Source organism: Anomaloglossus baeobatrachus, chromosome 6, assembly GCF_048569485.1.
Source record: "Anomaloglossus baeobatrachus isolate aAnoBae1 chromosome 6, aAnoBae1.hap1, whole genome shotgun sequence".
NCBI lineage: Eukaryota > Metazoa > Chordata > Amphibia > Anura > Aromobatidae > Anomaloglossus > Anomaloglossus baeobatrachus.
The window spans coordinates 549,023,187-549,039,546 of NC_134358.1; the positions used below are offsets into that span (position 1 = coordinate 549,023,187).

A 16,360-nucleotide genomic window follows, 5' to 3' on the forward strand; every position below is an offset into this window, starting at 1 on the left:
AAGCTCCCTTCCTGGTGTTTCACCAAGACAAGGTAGTGCTGCGCCTGATTCCGGGGTTTCTCCCTAAGGTGGTATCCCCCTTTCAGCTCAGTCAGGATATCTCCTTACCTTCCTTTTGTCCTCATCCAGTTCATCGATATGAATTGGATTTGCATTTGTTGGATCTGATGAGAGCGCTCAGTATCCTCATTTCCCGCACGGCGCCCCTGCGCCGCTCGGATGCACTCTTTGTACTTGTCGCTGGTCAGCGCAAAGGGTCGCAGGCTTCCAAATCCACCCTGGCTCGATGGATCAAGGAACCAATTCTTGAAGCCTACCGTTCTGCTGGGCTTCCGGTTCCATCAGGGCTGAAGGCCCATTCTACCAGAGCCGTGGGTGCGTCCTGGGCATTTCGGCACCAGGCTACGGCTCAGCAGGTGTGCCAGGCGGCTACCTGGGCGAGTCTGCACACCTTCACCAAGCGTTATCAGGTGCATGCCTACGCTTAGGCGGATGCCAGCCTAAGTAGAAGAGTCCTGCAGGCGGCGGTTGCCTCCATGTAGGGAAGGGCTGTTTTTACAGTCCAAACTTGAGGTATTAATTTACCCACCCAGGGACTGCTTTTGGACGTCCCAATCGTCTGGGTCTCCCAATGGAGCGCCGAAGAAGAAGGGAATTTTGTTACTTACCGTAAATTCCTTTTCTTCTAGCTCCAATTGGGAGACCCAGCACCCGCCCCTGTTCCTTCGGGATTTTTGGTTGTTCGGGTACACATGTTGTTCATGTTGAATGGTTTCAGTTCTCCGATGTTCCTTCGGATTGAATTGTTTAACCAGTTATTGGCTTTCCTCCTTCTTGCTTTTGCACTAAAACTGAAGCAGCCCGTGATCCCACGGGGGGTGTATATGCAGAAGGGGAGGGGCCTTACACTTTTTAGTGTAATACTTTGTGTGGCCTCCGGAGGCAGTAGCTATACACCCAATCGTCTGGGTCTCCCAATTGGAGCTAGAAGAAAAGGAATTTACGGTAAGTAACAAAATTCCCTTCATTAGTCGCGTATGGTCACACTACCTGCTGAACTCTACTCAGATCAATGTTCTTTTCCACCTGCTTCCAAGGTGGCCACTGTGGATGTGCCGCACACCTCCTCTGCTCAGATCATAGTATTGTTCCTTCTGCTTCTAAAGTGTCCTCCGATAGGTCGCGCACTTCTTCTGCTCAGATCGTCCATCCGTTCCTCCTGTTTCTAAGGTGACCACCATGGATGGGCCACACACCTCTGCTTAGATTGTCGTTACGTTCCTCCTCCTGCTTCTATGGTGATCGCCTTGGATGGGCTGCACACCTCCCCTGCTCAGATGGTTATTCCTTTCCTTCTGCTTCTAAGGTGTCCTCCAATGATAGGTTGTGCACTTCCTCTGCTCAGATCATCCTTCCATTCCTCCTGCTTTTAAGATGACCACCATGGATGGGACACACACCTCTGCTTAGATCGTCATTCCGTTCCTCCTGCTTCTATGGTGATCTCCTTGGATGGGCTGCACACCTCCCCTGCTCAGATCGTCGTTCTGTTCTTCCTGCTTCTATGGTGTCCGCCGTGGATGGGCCGCACGCCTCCTCTTCTTAGATCAAAGTTCCGTTAGTTCTGGTTCTAAGATGACCACCATGGATGGGCCGCGTACCTCTGCAGGGATTGACGTTCTGTTCCTCCTGCTTCTAAGGTGTCCGCTGATAATGGGCTGCACAACTCCTCTGCTCAGATCAACGTTTTGTTCCTACTGCTTCTAAGATGACCTCGTGGATGGGCCTCACACCTCCTCTGCTCGGGTTGTTGTTCCGTTCCTCCTGCTTTTAAGGAATCCGCCGCTGATGGGCTGTGCACTTCTGCTCAGATCAACGTCTCGTTCCTTCTGCTTTAATTTGACCACCATGGATGTGCCGCACACCTCCTCTGCTCAGATCAAGGTTCTGTTCCTTTTGCCTTTAAGGTTAACGACGTGGATAAGGACGCACACCCTCTCTGTTCAGATTGTCGTTTCGTTTCTCCTGCTTCTAAGGTATCCTCTGTGTATGGGCCACTCACCTCTGCTCAGATAAACGTTCTGTTCCTCTTCTGAGGTGACCGTCGTGGACGTGACGCACACCTCCACTCAGATATACATTTTATTTCTTCTGCTTCTAAGGTGGCCGCCACGGATGGTAGGCATACCTCTGCTCAAATCAACGTTCTGTTCCTCCTGCTTTCAAGGTGGCCACTGTGGATGGATCGCACACCTTCTCTACTTACATCGACGTTTCATTCCTCCTCCTTCCAAGGTGGCTGCCATGGATGGGCCGCACACCTCTTCTGCTCAGATCTACATTTTATTTCTCCTACTTCTAAGTTGGCTGCTGCGAATGAGCTGCCAACGTCCTCTGCTCATATTGTCATTCTGCTCCTCCTAGTTGCAAGACGGTCGCAGCGATTTGCCTTGTGTAGTGGTAGGTCTGATCCACATCAGGGAGAGGCTAAGGAAGCGAGGTTTGGACCTGCCACTGCACAGCGTATACCACTTTGGCAACCACCTTGGAACCCGAAATTGGAACAACAATCTGAGCAAAGGAGTCAGCAGGATGGGGGTGTATGGAGCTCGTCCAGTGAGGTGACCATACGTGGCAAATGGATAGTCACTTTTCAGTCCCGGAGAGAAGGGTCTATTTAACCATTCACATGACCATGGGCGAAAATTACTGACTAGTTGGGGATGGAACAAGCAGTTGTCAGTATCTATTCCCATTTATACCTCATCCACCCAATGGTTTTTTATTTCTGCTGATTGGATTTGGACCAGCGGTTACGTCTGCGTAGTGCCAGTCATAGCTCCGATCTAACGTGCAAGGTACAGCTTGTGGAGCACCAACCATACCCAAAATTGAAAGAGTTAACCATTTTGAATCACTACTAGTGATGAGCAAGCACTACGATTCTTTAATGCTCAGTGCTCGGAACGAGCAGTCGGACGCTCAGACCGGCTCAACCTGATTTTAATGGACGTCAATGGAGAACTTAAGCATTTTTCCCAGAAGATCTTACGGAGAAATGGTCAAGTTACCGGAGATGATTTCCAAACACCCATAAGGAGCGATAGTGTCCAGTTGCTTGTCTTAATCTGCTCTTTATTTCTTTCTTGCTAGTTATGCCAATGTGAAGAAGTGCAGCAACGAGGGCCGAGCGCTGATGCAACTGGACTTCCAGCAATTCCTGATGAAGCTGGAGAAGCTGACTGACATCCGTCCAATTCCAGATAAGGAATTCGTAGAGACCTACATCAAAGCCTATTACCTGACGGAGAACGACATGGAGCGCTGGATCAAGGAGCACAGGGTGAGCGTTCTCTGATTCCTAGAATGGGACATTCACCTTGGTTTTGAGTCTTCATTTTGCAAAATCACTTAATGCAGGTGGATCCACTTTTCGGGATGTAATTCATTAATCACGTCCTTTAATGGCTCCGTGAGAATACCACTCTTTTCACAACATTGGTCAATGTGTAATGCTAATTTTCAAGAGAAATAAAGAGGAAATCATTAGCAAGCAGCCACCTTAAAGGTGTTCTACAAAAATGTAATAAAATTGCCTCCAGCACATTGTTCAACCGGCAGCTCTTCCTAGATGGCTGAAGAAACACCGCTCCCGAGACCTGTATCTCAACTTAGGGCGGCTTTGCACGTTGCGACATCGCACGTGCGATGTCGGTGGGGTCAAATCGAAAGTGACGCACATCCGGGGTCACTTTCGACATCGTACTGTGTAAATGCTAGATGATACGATGAACGAGCGCAAAAACGTCGTTATCGTATCATCGTTGCATTCACCGACATTTCCATAATGCCGGTGCCGCGACAGGTATGATGTTGTTCCTCGTTCCTGTGGCAGCACACATCGCTGTGTATGAAGCCGCAGGAGCGTGGAACATCTCCTTACCTGCCGCCGGCGGCTATGCGGAAGGAAGGAGGTGGGCGGGATGTTTACATCCTGCTCATCTCCGCCCCTCCGCCGCTATTGGCCGTCTGCCGTGTGACGTCGCTATGACGCCGCACGACCCGCCCCCTTAGGAAGGAGGCGGGTCGCCGGCCAGAGCGACGGTCGCAGGGCAGGTGAGTGTATGTGAAGCTGGCGTAGCGATAATTTTCTCTATGCCAGCTATCACCATGATATCGTACCTGCGACGGGGGCGGGGACTATCGCGTGCAACATCGCAGCATCGGCTTGCGATGTCGCAACGTGCAAAGCCCGCCTTAGAGAGGAGGTGTATTGAATGTACACATATTAGAGCTGCCAGAGAAGGGCTGTAAAAGGAGGAGAAAAAATCTTCTCTTCAGCTGACTGAGCATGGAGGTGTTATTCGGGGTTCTCACTAGGTGTCAAAGCGGCGTCGGACTCCATTCACACTGCAGAGTCTGACAGGTAATCTGATGTCTCTTAGTTGTTCTGCCAGAGCCGGGCGTCGGCTGTTTTATGTTCACTGCTCTTCAATCTAGCAGGAGTTAGGGTATGTGCGCATGTTGCTTTTTACCTGCTTTTTACCTGCTTTTTTGCTGCTTTTTCTTCTGCGCTGTTTAATGCCAAAATGGATGTGTTCTTCTATTCAAGCAAAGTCTATGGGAATTTGGGTTTCTTGTTCACACTATGTTGTTCAAAATGCTGCCTTTTTGAGGCAGAACTTTGGTCAAAAACTCAGCTTTTCAAAGAAGCAACATGTCAATTGTTTTTGCCATTTGGGTTTTGCACTGCAAAGCTGAGTTTTTGACCAAAGTTCTGCCACAAAAAGGCAGCATTTTGAACAACATAGTGTGAACAAGAAACCCAAATTCCCATAGACTTTGCTTGAATAGAAGAACACATCCATTTTGGCATTAAACAGCGCAGAAGAAAAAGCAGCAAAAAAGCAGGTAAAAAGCAGGTAAAAAGCAACGTGCGCACATACCCTAAAACCCTGCTGGCTTGTAAATTGCTGCTAGGAGCTCATGATCACTCACAGCCGTCTCCACCCTTTATAAGGTGCTGGTTCCAGTTCCTCATTGCCGGTTATAGCTCCAGCTTTGCTCCAGCAATTCCAGTCTTCGCGTGCGATCCAGTTACTGGTGATCTGTGGTATCATCTTGTGGTTTTGGAAATATCCCTGTTGTCAGTTTATTTCCTCCCTTTTATTTCTTCCTTTGCACGTTTTGTCTCTCCCCTTTTTGTCTGATTTGCAGTGTGTATGTGTTTTGGTTCTTCCATGTCTACGTTATTTGTGGGGTTTGTTACTTCGATCCCGTCCTTCTCCAGGTGTGGGATAGAGGGGGGGTACGGACATGAGTTAAGGTAACGCTGGTGGTTCGGATCTGGTTACCATCGAGCGTATCTCTGGGATAAAGGTACAGCGCATGGTCCCCAGTCTGAGGGCCAGTCAAGGCGCCCTTGCTTCAGTTACCCATCGCTCCCGTGACTTGAGAGCCGAGGTTGTAGAAAAATAAAATTGCTCACAGGAATCCGAGGAAAACAATTATTTCTACTGTCACACCCCTACTGATATATGTTCTTATGATACAGCTCCTCTGTCAGTTGAGGCACAGGTTTCGGGAGCAGTGTTACGTCAGATTGCTGCCCATCCTGAAACATGATTAGGACAGGCTGCTGTTTGAGTTATGTGACAGGGGCTATTTTAATACTTTCTTTTGTAGTTTTTTTAAGTTGTCAGACCCCAGTAAAAGTAAAAGGATATGATCAGAAAAGAGAAAATGCTAATTCTTTTTAAAAATGGCGATTAAGAGCAAAAAAACGTTCAAAGGTTAAATTTTTTAATCTTTGTCTTTTTTCTCTTTTTTTTTGCGGTAGGAATATTCCACCAAGCAGCTAACAAACCTGGTGAACGTCTGCCTTGGATCCCACATAAATAAAAAAGCCAGACAAAAGCTCCTGGCAGCCATCGACGACTTGGACCGGCCAAAAAGATAATTCCCAAGGAGCGCTCCAGACCTCACTGATATGGTAGAAGTGCCCTCGCTGGATAATAATAAATATATAGAATCACGCGTAACATATTCTCTTATGTCTCGCCATCACATTATATTTTATTTGTACAGGTTTATAAGGAACGAGTTCTTATTTCCAAAGGTTTGGATCTCATCCAGGGGGAATTCTATCGATAAATTGTTTTTGCTACCTTGAAATTATCGAAAACGTAAATTTATTTAAAGGGACAGTACCATTTGGTCAGATTAACGTTTTTTTGATTTCCTAATAGTTTCTTAATGTTTAAATATCCTTACACCACTTAGCATCGCCCCATTCAAAGTAAAAAAAACGGTATTATTGAGTCGCTTGTGAGCCAGTCTAAAGCTCTGAAAAGGGTGATGTGACATACACTCCACTGCTGAACGGGATCACGTGATACAGCTTCAGCACTGACAACGACGCTTATTTAGGGAAAATCGCGCAATTTGTCCCATTGCTGAGCACTTATATACAGACTATGCCTCCATATTGTCAACTATTCCATTTACTTCTAGTGATATTACTTACATTCCGCAAAAACATAGACCTCATGGTCATTTATTTACCTTTTATGTAGGTACAAGTCCATGATTATGTTGGCAGCTGTCCATATAAGCGTTAAGCCCCATTTACATAGCCAGTAATCAGCAAATGAGCGTTTAAAAGAATGGCTCCGCCCAGGAAGAAAAGCCATGCCCAGAAAGAATCCCCCCACCCCCAAAAAGAATGTCCCCTCCCAGGAGGAATGTTCATCCTTCCCCAAGAGGAATGTTCACCACCCAGGAGGAATGTTCCTCCCCTCCCCCCAGAAGGATTTTTCCCCCTTCCAACAGTAGGAATATTCCCCCAGCCCCTCGGGAGGAATTCCCCCCTCCCCCCAGGAGGAGTGTTTCTCCCCAACCAGGGGGGAAGGTTCCCCCACCAGGAGGAAGGTTTCTTTCCCCCCCTTCCAGGAGGAATGTTTCTCTACCCCCCCTCCTCACCCAGGAGGAATGTCTCCCCCCTTCCTACAGGTCTCACTCCCCCAGGAGGAATGTTCACCTCCACAGGAGGAATGTTTCCCCCTCCCCCCAGGAGTAATGCTTCCCCCCTCCCAGGAGGAATGTTTCTCCACCTCCCACCCCTCCCTCAGGAGGAATGTCTCCCCCCTTCCTACAGGTCTCACTCCCCCAGGAGGAATGTTCACCCCTCACTTCCACAAGAGGAAGGTTTCCCCCTCCCCCCAGGAGGAATAGTTCCCATCTACCCCAGGAGTAATGCTTCCCCCCTCCCAGGAGGAATGTTTCCCCCCCCTCCCCCCAGGAGGAATGTTTCTCCCCCTCCCCCTAGGAGGAATGCCCCCCCCTCCCCCCAGAGGAATGTTTCTCCCCCTTCCCCCAGGAGGAATGCCCCCCCTCCCCCCCAGGAGGAATTTTCTCCCCTCCCAACTCTAGGAATATTCCCCCCCCCCCCCCAGGAAGAGTGTTTCTCCCCAACCAGGGGGAAGGTTCCCCCACCAGGAGGAAGGTTTCTTTCCCCCCCCAGGAGGAATGTTTCTCCACCCCCCCTCTCCAAGGAGGAATGTCTCCCCCCTTCCTACAGGTCTCACTCCCCCAGGAGGAATGTTCACCCCCTCACCTCCACAGGAGGAATGTTTCCCCCTCCCCCCCAGGAGGAATGCTTCCCATCTCCCCAGGAGTAATGCTTCCCCTCCCCCCAGGAGGAATGCCCCCCCCCCTCCCCCAAGAGGAATGTTCCCTCTCCCTTCCCCCCAGCCCCAGGAGGAATGCCCCCCCCCACCCTCCCCCCAGGAGGAATGTTCCACCCCCCCTCCACTCAGAAGGAATGTTCTGCCTCCCCCTGATGAATTTTTCCCACCAGGAGGATTGTTCTCCTTCCTCCGGAGGAATGTTCCCCCACCCCATCAGGAGGAATGGTCCCGACCAGGAAGAGCGCTCATTCTTAATCATCACCCGGTGTAAACATGCCACAGAGCAGCTGACGATCGTCAAAATGCTCATTCATTGGCAGATCGTTTATGCCTGCATAAAGATAATCATTTTTGGCAGCACACCGCTCTGTGTAAAGAGAGGATTTACTGCAAACAACATGTATGCTGTAAATGGATAATAACATTCTTTCTGCCCCCATCAGTCTGTATCGGGCCAGTTAACGAGCACCATTCAAGTTGCATATAAGACTCATTGATGGACCTAAATCAGCCAATGTAAATGGGCCTTTAATTATGTAAGAGAAAACTGACCAATAAACTAAGCTAATTGGTGTTGCCACACCCAGTGAATGTCCCCGCCCATGAAGAGTAAAGGTAACACCACCGCTTAGACTCTTCACTCTTTCTTTGGGAGAATGACCTGTAGGGTGACTATATCATACAGTATTCAGTATCCCTATAAAAATCTATACGTTTCAGCCAGTGATTTTCGCTATTCCACTGAAGGTTCCCGCCCATGAGGAGTCACGTTCACCCCTCTGCTTGAAATCTTCGCTTTTACTATTTATTTCTTTGCCAGGATGACTGTAGAGTTAACGATTTTACTGTACCTTTTATGAAATCTGTATATTCTGGGCACTGATTTTCTTTGTCTCGCTTCAATATTAATATGTAAATCTGAATATTTTGGAATATTAATTTCTTAGGCAAAATCGTTTTCTCTTTTTGTCTGTCAGAGGAGAGGGGTTTTTTTTAATTTAATTGCTTCGTGTTCAGCTCTTGGATTGTAGTGCCGGCTGCTTTTTGTATCGCTTTCCACCGTAAATGAAGTTGTCAAATCTAAATTAAGAGATTAATGGAAACCGTGGCTGTGAAATAAAACACTAATGACGAACCTACCATGAAGCTTGCGCTTGTTTAAATAGGGGGCAGAGGTCGGTGAGTGGAGTTAAGAAGTCGGCGAAGATGATCAATCGTTGCCCCTTCTGCTGCTTATAAGCATAAAAATCATATGTATCAAATTTCGGTTCACTTTTTGTGGCTGAGTAGTCAAGGGATAGGAAACTGGTTTATTTCAAGGGTGTGCACACTTTTGCAACCATTTTCTGTCCATATTTATTAAAACTATATAATTATAAAAAATAAATCTGGAAAATTCCTATCATGTCTTCTTCAATTGGGCTGCAATACCCACTACTGCCTGTGGATACGAGTGGCGCTCTTAAGGGGAATAAACCGGCCATAGTTTACCAAGTTCAGCAAGCCACCAGCTAGTCATTTAAGGGGTTATTCAAATAACAAAAAAAATTCACGATGACTTTGGGATAGCGGGGAATCGGGGCTCATAAGCTGTCCCTCAAGCTAGGGGACCCAATGCTATCCCTAACCTCAGAGATACTCCTAATGGTGGAGAGGCCTGAGTCTCCCTAGTGGCCCTACTCCTGACCAGTCCTGATCTAGTTGACCCTCTTCCTTTCCTCAGGGAGGGATGGGACAAGATTGTGATGAAACCACAGATAAAGGCAGGCAAGGGAAAAACAATTGTAGGTTGAAAGGAAAACCAGCTCACCTGTATAGGAACAGCTCCTTACTCAGAAGCATGGATAGCAACGTCTGAAACGCGTTGCATTTCAATTATTGCTCTTACCCTCTGGATCTATGTTTTGTAATTTTGGATTTTAAAGTTTTGGAATAAAAATAATTTTATGCACGTGGAAGCTGTAGATTTCTTTACCTAGTTCCTGCAAGGGAAAACCAAAACTCCTCCTGGCTCTCAGTACACAGAGCTAAAGACAATAAGAGGTTCAGGAGGGAAGAAGAGAACAATTGGGGTAAACTACACAACTGCACCAAGCAGCACAACTTTCGTCAGAGAGTCTGGAACACCACACTTCACGGACCGACATAGAATAAACTATAGCTGGCATGGGTTGAAGGATTCCACCAGCATAAATAGGATGGGAGCAGATAAGATAGGTCTTCCCACAACATGTGATCAAAGGAGCAATAAAATTAACTCTTTCTAGCAGCCTGCCTATGAATCAGCATGCAGCAGATCGTCACCCAAGTTTGCCTGTGTCGATCCCAGACACCAGAGAAACCATCGGGAGGAGTGTCAGAATCTGCAATCTTAACAGAGTCAAATTCCGCCATGACACATTTAGCTCCTGTCCATAGGATAGGTCATATAAGATGTGTTTCACCATTGGGATTCTTACTGAGAATCACATCAGGAGCACCGGTAGTGCGCATGCGCGATCACTGCTTCCATTGACTGTGGTTGCGCATGCGCACTAAGGGCAGCTTTGCACACTATGACATCGCAGGTGCGATGTCGGTGGGGTCAAATCGAAAGTGACGCACATCCGGCGTCACTTGCGATGTCGTAGTGTGTAAAACCTTTTTGATACGATGAACGAGCGCAAAAGCGTCGTTATCGTATCATCGGTGTAGGGTCCGACATTTCCATAATGCCGGTGCAGCAGCAGGTAAAATGTTGTTCCTCGTTCCTGCGGCAGAATACATCGCTGTGTGTGACACCGCAGGAGCGAGGAACATCTGCTACCTGCCTCCCGGCTGCAATGCGGAAGGAAGGAGGTGGGCGGGATGTTTACATCCTGCTCATCTCCGCCTCTCCGCCGCTATTGGCCGCCTGCCGTGTGACGTCGCTATGACGCCGCACGACCCGCCCCCTTAGGAAGGAGGCGGGTCGCCGGCCAGAGCGACGGTCGCAGGACAGGTAAGTGCATGTGAAGCTGCCGTGGCGATAATGTCGCTACGCCAGCTATCACAAGATATCGTACCTGCGACAGGGGCGGGGACTATCGCGCTCGGCATCGCAGCATCGGCTTGCGATGTCGCAACGTGCAAACCCCGCCTAAAGCTCCATTCTCATTGGGGACACATTATTCCCTTTTTTATATTTGGTGGACGCCTCATCAGTTTGGAGGAGAGATCTTTGTATTAGGACCCATATACATAAATCAGTAGACTTTTTTTTCTTTTTTTATTTTATTTTATAAAAAACATTTGCAAAGTATTTTTTTTTTTTTTGTTTTGCAATGGATTGGAACAATTTACCAAGTAGCTGTAAAGATGGAACTTCCCTTTAAAATCTCAAAAAAAAAAAAAAAATGTCATTTTGGAAAAAAATGTTTACCTAAACAGATGGGCTCCATCTATAACAATTGCGGGGAAGCTGTTACACGGGGAATAATCTGTTTACTGGCAGTTTTCATTTGGATGAAGGACAATAGCGGAGAATGGTCAGAGTCTGGAATTACCTGTGCAGAACGTGTGTAATCAAAGTGACAGCGCGGCAGCCCGGCAGCATATTGAGAGAAGTGCCGCCATTATGCAGCCAGCCAGACTTTGCTGCTTTTATACCTCGCCTGCTGGTGTCCTGTCACTATGAATACACGCCGTGCATGGTTAGTCCCAAACGCTCATCACTCGTTATTTTGGCATTATTTGTAACCTGTTTGTAATTGATCTCGATGTTAAAGGGATTCTCTGCTCCAAAATAAAAGAACTAAAACGAATACCCTTGGTGTGACGGTGCTTGGTTCTGTCCCCAAATTTTGCCTCCCTTGACATTGCTGGCTTGCTTAAAGTGAACAGTGTCCGCAGAGAAAGCTCAATGTAAGAGTGCTGGAGCCTCCGTCCGTCCCTTTTATCTTTTCTTTTATGACCTGCAATTGCAGGAAAGCAGACCTAGAGAGAAAGAAATAGACAGCTGTGTGAGTGGGTGCATGTGTGACGACATGGACTCTGTCAGTGCCTAGCATGGGTTAAGTTTCTTAAAATTCAGCCAGACATGATGATAGTTTTTTTTTTATAAATGGGGGATAAGCCCCTCATTGTTTCTACAAGACTCTTGGGAGTCTAGTGTTAAAGTTCTTTTTGACTGTAATTGCCTTGGCCAGTGAAGGTCAGACACCCAGACAAATTAATTATGTAAACTTCCCATTGGATTACTATGTGAATTGCTAGATGCGATGGAACTTAGCTGTCTCTTCCTCGTCTCTGCCAGAGACCATTACTACTGGGGATATTTTGTATACGGCTTGAAATCTAGCCAATAAGAGCCCAGTCTTATCCACCAATTGTGAAGACCCCAATGGTCTGGATGGAGAGCTCCGGGGTATAAGAAGGAGGACTGTCCATTGCCCGGGGAGACTCTTGCTACATGATACCAATCTAGGACCTGCGGATCCGATTGCCAAGCCATAACCAAACCTGTATTATAATACTACATGGACTTCAGCATCGAATGCAAGGATTCGGCTGAGATATCAAGGACTACCTAAGGAAGGAATCCAGCTTGGGACAATCCAGTCACCTGACTACAGGCTTTGCGGTCCTCAGACAGCTTCGTAAATCTAGCGTTATTCCATTCTTGGTGGGTGCCCGCCGAAAGCGGGGTGCTGCTGGTTTCGCGTAAGTAGCCCTGGTTATATGTCATATACTGGTAATTGTTTGGGGATCCAATAAAGTCTTAATATTGTGATTCCCTCACCCTGTGTTGTCTGAGTAGTGTTCCGCCCACGGTTAAGGAGATCGGCGGTCAGTTGGGATGAGCCCTGGGCCATGCTGTCTTTATAAAGGCGGCCGGGCCAGCGGACGAGAGCACCCACTGACCCCCGTGTCTCCACAGCATGCTCTGGTTCCTTTAGGCCCTGTGCCCATGCTGCGGATTTGTTGCGGATTTTGCCACCTTTTTTTCACGGATTTGCCGCAGATTTCCTCAAAATCCGCAGTACAGCGAGTCACCAGCCATTTGTATGGCATTTTTCAAGTCTTGTGCCAATGCTGAGGGTTTTTTTCCGCTGCGGAAATAGTGCGGATTTCCCTGCGGAAAATCTGCAGCATGTCAATTATTCATGCGGATTTTGCCAATGCAAGTCAATGTGAGGTCAAAAATCTACAACAAATCCGCAGGTCTGTTCCCACAGGATGGTTTTCCTGCATTTTTGGTGCATATGTACAATTGTAAAAATCTGCACCAAAAAAGCTCCAAAAACGCACCAAGGTTTTGGTGCGATTTTCTGGGAGATAATCCAGATTTTGCTGCAGAAAAATCCGCACGATCTTTTCTCCATGGGCACATAGCCTTAGGGTATCTTCCCACGTTGCAGGTTTCAGGGGCAGGTTTTCTTCACCAAAAATTGCATCTCTTGGCAGGAAAGCGCTGCAGAAAAAACATGCATTTTTAGCTCGGTTTTGCACTTTTTGATTCCTTTATCGGTGTGTTTTGGGGGTTTTTTTGCATTGTGATAGGAACAATGCTGGAAAAAAGCTCAGAACAACGAACGTATCAATTGTTTGGTGCAGTTTTTTCTGCACCAAAATCTGTAAGGAAAAAAATTTGCTGCAACGTGTGCATCCGGGATGCGTTTAATTAAAATTTGCAAGAAAAAAAATGCAAAAAAAAAAAAAAGTGCGTGTGCACACAGCCTTATACAATTTTTTGTGGATTTGGAGTAGGTTCGCTCTAAAAAGCTACAAAAAAAAGTTATAAATAATAAGGAACATAATCATTTCTATGTAAAATGGACTTGCTGTGCATTTGCTTAGGTTTTTAATGTCTTTTCAGGTTTCCAAAAATACAAAAGGGGTTAAAAGAAGCGGGACCATTCTACCGGCATTTTCCGAGGCTTAATTATTTATACTTTAAAATACAAGTCTAGGAAAAGGCTAAAAAGTTGCAAGTGGTTTCTCACCATTTTTTCTTAAAGGGAACCTGTCACCAGATTTGGCCCCTGTAACCTGCGGCCACCACCAGTAAATCCCTATAAACAGCATTCTAGAATACTGTATATAAGAGCCCAGACCGGTCTGTATAACATAAAAAAGAGCCTTTATTATACTCACCTAGGGGGCGTTCGGGTCCGATAGAGGTCGCTGCTCTCCAATCCGACGCCTCCTCTCTTCCTTCCATCGCCGTCATCCTTCCCTGCTCCACATGGACAATGCGTCCTACATCATCCACAGAGAGCCCACCCTTGCACTCCTGCGCACGCGCACTTCCTTTCGTCCTGCTGAGGGCAGAGGAAATTACTGTAATGTGCAGGTGCGGGGAAAGGTCTAAGACCGCCTGCGCATGCGCACTACAATACTTTTTTCTGCCCTCGGCAGGACAAAAAGTGCGCATGCACAGGAGCACAATGGTGGGCTCTGTGTGGATGTTGTAGGACACATCACCCACACAGAGTTGGGAAGGGGAACGGCGATGGAAGAAACAGAGGAGGCGCCGGACCTAGACGAGTGACGCCCATCGGACCCGACCGCCCCGCACATGAGAATAATAAAAGCTATTTTTTACGTTACGATGTATACAAGGGCTCACTGGTGGTGGCCGCAAGCTTATAGGGGACAAATCTGGGGACAGGTTCAGTTTTAAAAAATCACTAGCGTCTTCTTCATTGTTTTAATGTCATTAAGAAAACAACCAGAAAAAGACGTGGGAAAAAATGCTAAAGAAAACAGGAAAATAACAAAACACCCAGGTTCCATCCAAAAAACGCTAAAAAAAAAAAAAGATGCTTCAGGTTTGCAAAACTTTGCAGAAAAAGAGCAATTTGTGAAGCATCCTCTGGGTGAAAAACTGACAGTTTTGGCCACCTGAAGAAGATTGGCCACCTGAAGTAACAATCCTATCAAGGCTGCATTTATCCCGGTTGCTTCTGCACCTTTTTCTACCACACTTTTTCCTTCCACTCAACTTTCCATTAATATGCTTGGATACAGCACTCTGTGAACAGCAAGCTTATTTAGCAATGACCTTTTGTGGCTTACCCTCCTTGTGGAGTGTGTCAGTGACTGCCTTCTGGACATATGTCAAGTCAGCAGTCTTCCCCATGATTGTGCAGCCTGAGCTTTCTTTTTACACAGCACACCCTCTGTGGCCGGGGTGTAGAGCCGTGCACTGAGCCACGTCAGTTGTGCACCAAGCACCCTAATTAGCATATTGTGTTAGAGGATTGTTCATAAAACCAAAGGACTTCTAAAAATCCATTTTATCAAATATGCTAATTAGGCTGTTCCTTGCACACTGGTTTTCTATCATGCTGAGATTTGTAGCTGTTAATCTCATCTGCGGCCATGCCCTTCCGCTATATAAACTCTCTGCTCACTCTCTCCTATGCCGACTATAGCTCATTCTATAACTGACCACTTTTGAAGAAGAAGCTGAGGTGTCGTTTCTGTTGCAGCTGAAAAGTTGCCTCCTGGAGTAGCTGTGGATTGCTATTTGTCGTGTTTTTACCCTGTTTTTTCTTACTTTCATCATGTTATTTTATTGTAGTGAGGAGACTAGCGTCTCGCTGACCTTCACATTAGTCAGAGTGAGTTTAGGACCTAGGCAACTCATGGGGGATGGACCCATCTAGGGAGTTAGGTGAGTGTTAGGAGGTGACCCCGCTCCCCTCTCCGTAGTGTCAAAGCCATCCTTTCTACAGTTTCCCTGGTGTTCCCTTTGTGTTGCGTCGCCCTCCAGTAGTCCTCTTGTTCCCGGCATGACAAAACGCAACATGTGAACATTGCCTAAAGATGATTTTCAGCAAACAGAGAGACAGATTGATAAAGTGGGACCATCTCTGTTGCCGATTATGGGGGTCCCATGTGCCACCATGTGAATGGAGAATTTAATGTGCATCCATACAATTCCATTTTGTTGTGTTTTTTTGGTTTTTGACTTCCACATTGAACTAAATTTAAAAAAACACAAAAATACAAGACCCCCCCCCAAATTAATCAACGTTCCGCACATTTCAAAAACTTGCCCCACTGATCTATTTTTACGTGGAAAATTTCCACACTACGTTAAAGAAAATTGTTTGCTTTGCTGCAGCTGATATTCTGCAAATTTTCTAAAAATCAAACGTTCTTTTAACAAGCTCTGCATAGATCAAAAGTGCAGTTAAATATATGAAATAATGTATCTTATTAGAGAAATCTGCTTTTTTCTCCACTTATGAGCCACCTCTTCCTGCCTCCTGCTCTCATCATTTACTCTGAGCTACAATAACTCTCCATCTTGAGTAAAACAACACAGACTGCCAGCTCACTGAAGGATCAGATTACAGCTGCCCATTGAAGTCTATGAAGAGTGAACGAGACTGAGGCAAAGTGAAACAGGAGGAAGTAATTCTGCTGCTTTTTAGTGAGTGTTTATAACATGACAGTGCTGGATTCACAGCTACACTGCTCAGTACTGCTGTATAATGTCCTCCATGCTGCTGTATAATGTCCTCCATGCTGCTGCTGTTACTGAATATGTGCTACATAGAAACAGGAGAGCAGGAATCCCTCATGTCTGTGTGCACTCTCTATGGGAAACATAATAGAAGCTAGCGTTTTGCGTTGCACTTGTTGGGTATCATGGCGGCGTCAGACTCTGTTCACACTGCAGAGTCCGACAAACTGCCTGG

The 16,360-nt window shown here is 46.7% G+C and overlaps 1 protein-coding gene across 1 annotated transcript in view; it reads left to right on the forward strand.

The window, feature by feature from the left end:
* The window catches only part of VPS50 (VPS50 subunit of EARP/GARPII complex), a 203,904-nt gene extending 195,077 nt beyond the window's left edge, over positions 1 to 8,827 (forward strand). Inside the window, exons 27-28 of the mRNA XM_075315659.1 lie at positions 3,154 to 3,343; positions 5,840 to 8,827. Of these exons, the coding sequence (XP_075171774.1) occupies positions 3,154 to 3,343; positions 5,840 to 5,959 (310 nt within the window). The 3' untranslated portion in view covers positions 5,960 to 8,827. The remainder of the gene's footprint in view (positions 1 to 3,153; positions 3,344 to 5,839) is intronic.
* Positions 8,828 to 16,360: the final 7,533 nt, after the last annotated feature.